This window comes from Pundamilia nyererei, unplaced genomic scaffold (genome assembly GCF_000239375.1).
Source record: "Pundamilia nyererei isolate P.nyererei 1_Seehausen unplaced genomic scaffold, PunNye1.0 scaffold00233, whole genome shotgun sequence".
Taxonomy (NCBI): domain Eukaryota; kingdom Metazoa; phylum Chordata; class Actinopteri; order Cichliformes; family Cichlidae; genus Pundamilia; species Pundamilia nyererei.
The window spans coordinates 595379-602578 of record NW_005187634.1 but is presented as its reverse complement, the minus strand read 5'-3'; the positions used below and the strand labels follow the sequence as shown (position 1 = coordinate 602578).

General features: G+C 36.9%; 1 protein-coding gene across 1 annotated transcript in view; it reads left to right on the top strand.

Moving 5' to 3' along the window:
• The window catches only part of loxl1 (lysyl oxidase-like 1), a 17249-nt gene extending 10673 nt beyond the window's left edge, over positions 1–6576 (top strand). Inside the window, exons 4-7 of the mRNA XM_005748898.1 lie at positions 999–1155; positions 1505–1600; positions 2008–2123; positions 4087–6576. Of these exons, the coding sequence (XP_005748955.1) occupies positions 999–1155; positions 1505–1600; positions 2008–2123; positions 4087–4093 (376 nt within the window). The 3' untranslated portion in view covers positions 4094–6576. The remainder of the gene's footprint in view (positions 1–998; positions 1156–1504; positions 1601–2007; positions 2124–4086) is intronic.
• The last annotated feature ends 624 nt before the right edge of the window (positions 6577–7200 follow it).

The window sequence follows — 7200 nt, the reverse complement described above, 5'->3', positions numbered from 1 at the left end:
GGGCAATGTCCCCCCCCCCCCAAAAAAAAGTGAAACGAATTTGGCAAAGAATGCGTATTTCTATTTTTTATGTTTTAATAACTCAGTTCTTGCAAGTGTTTTGCAAAAATCCATCAAAATAGTGACCCAGAAGTAGGGTTTCCTCATCAACATCAAATTATGTTGTCACCTTTCAGTGCAAATATGCACATGCCTGCTTGCACCACAATTATGTGCACAGCATGCTTGTAAAAAGCGAATAGCATCCTGGGTCACTTTGACATTTGGGAGATGATCAAGCCACATAGCAGTTAATATTGCAGATGATTTCAAATGGACCGGCTCATTGACAGAGTCATACACTAAGAGCCACTCGGTTGATGTTCCGGTTCAGTTGAGATGATCAGTGGTCATGTGCATCCAGGCTTTCCTAAGCTGCTAAAGCTGTGCAAACACACGAACACAGAGGCATAGCAATGTGTTCATACTGTGACACACAAATGACACACATTGATATGTGCATGCACGCTTAAAAATAACCATGCTCAAACAAAAAAAAAAAGCGTAAACACCAACTCACAGCCACACACACACGCAAACACCTCTGATCTTGCCGATTTGTACAAGCTAATTAGTAACATTCATACATCATTAGGGTGCTAATACCTTGCTTCAGCAATGCTTTATTGTTGTCATTAATTAGTATCATTACCCTTTGATGATTTATGATGTGTTCAGTCAAGGTGCAACGTCAGTTACAAAATGTTAACAGCTGAGGTCACCGGGCTGAATAGACAGTACATCAATTCAGTTTTTGTTTTAGAAGTTTAAATTTGAATTACTTAAAATTAAGCAAAGAAGGCAAAGCAAGTACAATAGCAGCATAACGGCATTAATAGACTAATTGTAATTTCTCCTATGACACTTTACCATGGAGATACACTGTATAACTGCTAATATTAGCATTGGTTTGAACTTTCTAATGCCCACTTTGATTGTGTGTTTGCTCATTCTGACAGACATTACCATAGTATGGATGAGTTCAGCCATTATGATTTACTTGAGGTCAGTACTGGTCGTAAAGTGGCGGAGGGACACAAGGCTAGCTTCTGCCTGGAGGACACCACGTGTGACTTTGGTCACCTGAAGCGATATGCCTGCACTGCTCACACTCAGGTAATCCAAGAAACAAAATCAGAAGTGGATATAATGGCAATTATTCTTTGGTGGTTCACATCATAGTTATCAGGAACCATGCCAATATCCATCCCCTGTAGGTATGCATTTTGTGACTAGTCCACTTGTAAAAATGAAATAAACATATCAGTATTTCACCAATACATAAATCTGACAATTGATGTATTAGTAAAAAATGGTCCCTGATTAAATTTAGCTTGTTGATGTTACATTAGCTCTGTTCATGTTTATTAGATAATTCGATCGTATTCACTTTTTGACCATTACAGCTGTTTTTGGCATAGATCAGTATTCCTTACAACCTCTCTTTTTGCCTCTGTTTCTTCAGGGTCTGAGCCCAGGCTGCTACGATACTTACAATGCTGATATTGACTGCCAGTGGATAGATATCACTGACATCCAACCAGGAAACTATATACTAAAGGTAAGAGTCAAGTGAGACTCAGACGTCCATGGGCATGGCAAGTTAGCAAGCAGCACAGGAGTACATTTCATAGAGTGAGAAAGGGTCAAGGCCACCAAAACAAATTGATCCAGGTCATGAAGTTTTTAGGTTTCTTGTTATCTGGAGTTTTTCAGGTTGCAGCACCTTATGGTTCAGTGCCACTGGTTTCCCATCTATCATATTGTCTGTTGTTCATGCATATTTTATTTAATCAATATTGCTCCAATGTCCACACAAAAAGATCTATACATTCAGTTGAGAGTTATTCATAATGCATTTAAGAATATTTTATTCTCATCTATACCAGCGCCATTGTTTGCAGCCAGTGTTTGCAATGATTTGTGTTTATGGTAAATTATAATCTTCCCTCTTTGTTTAATCTCCAGCTCCAGGTTAATCCCAAGTTCTTGGTGCTGGAGTCAGACTTTACCAACAATGTGGTTAGGTGTAACATTCACTACACAGGACGGTTTGTTACAACGAAAAACTGCAAGATAGCACAGTAAGTAAGACAAAATGTATGACATTAATTCACTGCGAGGTTAGTTATTGCATTTGTAATGCTCTCCCAATTTAAAGACATTTCCCTGGAAAGAAAATGCTTTTGTTAAATGGAAACTGAAGTGAAAACTTTAAATCAGGGTTTGTGTCACTTTCCCACCACTGAGTTACATTAAATCATATGATAAGGTGGCGGCTGAATGCAACTATCTGAAGAGCTGCACAGTGTTTTGAAGTACTTAGTGGACTTAATGGGTTCGTGGTTGAAATATTTGATGATTTAATGAATTATGCTCTCATTCTCCCATTAAGATTAAGAGCCTCTGAAACTTTGATATTCTCCCTCAAAGGGAGATGTAGGGGTGTTGAACTTGTTAATAGTGCTATTAGGAAGTGTATCATTGCACTCTGAATTACTATCATATCCTCTTGAAAAGACTTTATATAAAGAGGTTTGAGTGCTCCAACTAATCTCCCTTTGTTACATTGGTGCAGTGAAACAAAACCTTAAAATATGTTTGCCAAAGCATATTCACACTAATAAAAACTGGATATAATAGCAAACTATAGCATAATAGTTTTTTTAACTGCTGATACCAATAAAAGATTTGTATGCTGCAGTCAGGTGCTAAAACTCCTGCTGTCATAGATATTAACATATCAGGTGTCCTTATCTGCACTTTTTCTATCTTTTTCTTTATCATCACTTTATCTGTGATCACATAAAAGAGATGTCTATAGTTACATTTTAATCCAAATGACATGATTTATGTAAGTATATTTTGTAGCACTACACTAAGAAAGGGTTATTGTAATAAAACTAAAGTGCTCATTTTAATCATGTTTTATTAGCAGAATGGTACTACGCTTCAATAAGTGCTAGTGTAGTTTGTGCAGCATTGAAGCAGCATAATGAAACTTAGTAAAGCTAAAGTTGCCTGTCAAACTTTAAATTTAACCACTGAATTACAGTTTTTGTGATGATAACAAAAAATGTAAATCTTGCTGAAAATGACAGTTTTTGAGGGCTCTCCTCATGCTAGGGCTCTGGCACTTATTTCTCTTCTTCAGCTTACTTAAAAGCAGTACACCTTGTTCTACAGCCAAGGACTACATACAACTATATTGGGCACATGAAGTTACAAGCTACATTTAAAAGACCAAGTCAGTGTAGTATTTGGCTGAGTACATGGAAGCTTATCCTTGAAGCTAATCAGCCTTTAGAATAACATTAGAAGTAGGTGAAATAAAGCCTCATTGTACCTCAGCTACTCTATCACAAACCAAAGTAGATGATGGACCACTGGTCTGTCTCAAAAGACAGTCATAAGTCATGCAGTTTTTTTTTATTCAGTTTATATAAACGGAGCAATAAAAGGTTTAAATTAGATTGTTTAAAGTAAACTGAAAATCAGCATTTTGTGAGTTTTGCATCTGACCATGACTCACACTGTCTGCCAATTTTACTTCAGGCTGCAGATGCAAACAACCCCCAGACGGCAGAAAGAAAACAGAAAACAGTCATTTAGATAATATTATTGTGATAGCAGGTTTGAACCTCACAATCTTAATTTGTTGCACAGAGTTTATACCTTAAAAATCTTTTCAAATAGCATTTACTTTATTAAGCTAGCTGGATAGCTGACACATATCCCCTTTCATAAAGCAATTATTCTAATTCAGAACAATTCACTTCAGTTCACAACAACAGTCATTTCAAACCTCCCATCACCTCAAAGAACTACAGACAAAACTTAAAGGTAGAGTACATTTACAACTGTCTCAACACTGTGAAATCCTCATGTCAACACAACTAATCATTCATGAAGGTCCTAAATATGTATGCATTAATGAGTGTGAGAAAGATACAGCAAAAAGGAAAGTAATGGTGGTGACAGAGCATCTCCAAATTTCTCTCCCAAGAATGTAACACAGATGTTGTTTCTTATGTGTTTGTCTTACAGGTCTTGATCAGACACTGGAAGGCTGCCATTAGAGTGACCCTGATCGCTATTCCATTGAAATGTGAATGGAATCCATTTCTTGTTTGTTCATTGTTGCCGTTTGTCTCTGCTTTTTGCACTGCTTTGGGATCCCAGGCAGACAAAAAAAGCATAGGTTCCACCAGCAATCAGATTGCGCTGAGGTAGTAGTACAAGTATGCACTGCTGCATAATGCATATCGCATGTCAGTATCCCAATAATGAACCAACAGTTCGCATCCCTGTAATCTGTTCTATAATATTGCCCACCCACTTACATATCTCATATTGCCACGGTACCAGTCTGGCTTGGTTACATGCTAGGACACATCACTGACTTTCAAAGAGGTGTTTATGTTTGTGTATATCCACACAAACATCTATGCTGTGCCACCCCCGCAGAGTGGCTTTGTTTGAATTATAAAAAGCATGAAATGGTGCCCATGCTGAAATGAGTGTTCCAGACAAGTCAGGGTTCAGCTGGAATCCAACAAATAAAATTAGGGGACAAAGTCTTCCCAGGTGCATTCATCCATGCAGTGTGGGGGCAGACAGAGATGCCCAGTGACTCAGAAGAACTATAATGTGTTAGTTTTTTCTCTTTCTCTCTCTTCACTGCCTCTGTGGATCAGGCTGGAATCCTGTGACTCTCTGGGCACATCCTGTTTAATGTTGTGTTAACAGCAAGAGGAAGACAGCAGGTCATATTTTCATTTGGCAACATCAAATTTGAAGTCAGCAAAAAAGACAGACTGTCAGTAGCAGACATAGTTTTCCTCCAAAACCTCAGATATTTGAGTTATGTCCTCTTTTCTCCTTTCTTATTTCAGTTTAACAGTAACAGGAAGCTCAGCTGGCAGAAATAACAAATAAGATTCACAAGTACTATGCTTACACTATCTTGTGATCTCTTCTTCAATCAACAGCACTGGTCAGATGATACATAGGTCATCATTACCATGTGAAGAATGTGTATACAAATATTCCAGAGATGCATGTTTTTAATAATAGATATTATTTTGTTATATCCATTTTGATCTGTTACTGTAATTGTGAATTCAGTGAATACCTATATTTTTTCCTTTCTTGATAATCTGAATTATTCAACTAGTATATGTTGTTGGAAAAAAGACAAACTACTGCTATGCCTTAATATGATAATGCAGAGTGCCAGAAAGCTGTCACTACCTACCTCTCCAACTCATGAGCTGTTGTTTTGAAATGATATCCCTGCAGTGGTTTACAATGGCTGCCTACCAATCTGTTACAACACACAGGTAAAAACCATAAATCAACTGGCAATGTCATTGAGCACGCACTCCAAATTATGACTTTAGAAAAATAGCTTTAGTCCTTCTGGATCTCGGTCCTGGTTGATTTGACAATAAATGCTGTGTGTTTATACTATCTATACTATCTAAGGATTAGATTTGTTTACAATAAAGACAAACAAACTCATATTTTTTTCCCTGAAGTCAGTAATAGCTAGCATTTTTCCATAATACCATTAGCAAACCATGGTTAGATTTTCTACATTCAGCCATGTGCTACGATGAGGCAAACCAATATTTACAACTGATCTACTATCAAAAAAGCCAAAAAGAACATAATTTATTTTTTCTCTTGCTGATGCAATTTCGATGATTGATTGTACTTGATTGTACCTAAGAGAAAACTTGCTTATTTTTGCATATTTGTGCGCGTGCACACTACAATAGAAGTTGCCCCATGTTTCGCCAGAGGTGCATTTTTTATTGTGAAGCAGCAACAGTAGCAAATGTTCTGTAAGCAGTAAGTTAATAAAGCATAGATATAGTGTAGAGAGAGTGAAATGTGAGGATATGCAGTGAGATAAAATTACAAACAATAATGCTGGATTACATGCATGCATGGTTGCCCGTGCATGCATGTAATGATATAATTGGATTTAAGCACAGACTTACAGACCCTGCCACTAACAATAGCAGTACTTATATAGAGAGATAAATACATAATGTAAAAAGATTAAATGGGTTTTGCACACAGTATTTCAGTCATAAGTAGTGGCTGAACTTGGGTTTCATAACTAGAACATCTTACATATTACTTTAATATTTAAGTTTATATTTTTGGGGGGGGGTAAGAATCTGGTTTCTATTATGTAAGTGTTGGCCAAATGACAAAGCACCAAAATGTGATTTTTACTGTTATTTTTGTGTGTGTGTGTTTTCAAGCTTTTCATATCCAAATTTTTCCCCTTTCTGTGCAGGTCTTTCATATTGTTCTATAAAAGCTTAGTTCTTTAATCCAGTCTGTAGATCATTATCGTACTGTACACTTACCAAGAAAAATCCAACAACTTGTGACTCTGACATTCGGTGGAGCAGTAGCTTATCTGTAGGTTAACATGCAGCATTTTTAACCTGTTTTGAGGCTGTGCTGTATTTTTCTAACAGTGAACACCTGTCAAAAATGTCTTCTATAATAAAAACATTTACATGTTTGCTGTGTGCACATAAGGTTGATTATATGCACTGCTCTTACAGCAATAGTTGACTGTGCTTCATGCAGCAGGTTTGCATGTGAGCTCACATGTAGCATGTGTCACCTGATCTAAGGGAAATGCTCTATGACAAGTGTAACAAGCTACTGAATTCACCTCCTTCGTAAGAGATTAGCTGTGATATGTTTAATGCACAAAGGCATTTTCCCAAGTACTGCATGTTATTTTGTCAGGCATAATTCTGGCTTGGATGCAAATCTGACCTTTACAAGTAAAGAAAAATACACCCTCCGTATAAGATACTGACAAAAAACAAATAATGAATGCAGCTGCATGGTGACACCAAATGAATCAGTCATGTAATCAAAAAACAAACTGTCGGCTCGTAGTGTTTTGAGCGGAAGAAATGTTTCATCACTTATCCAAATGACTTCTTCAGTCTCAGCTGAATCCAGTTTCCTCAAACTTATAAACAGTATATTTGCATAATGACTAAAACTAGTACACTGACGAACAACGGACTGTGAAGTCAGTTTCTTGATCAATAATATGCAAATTGATCAACAAACACTGATCAATGACAATTGATCAATGGTCATGAGTAACATTCACAG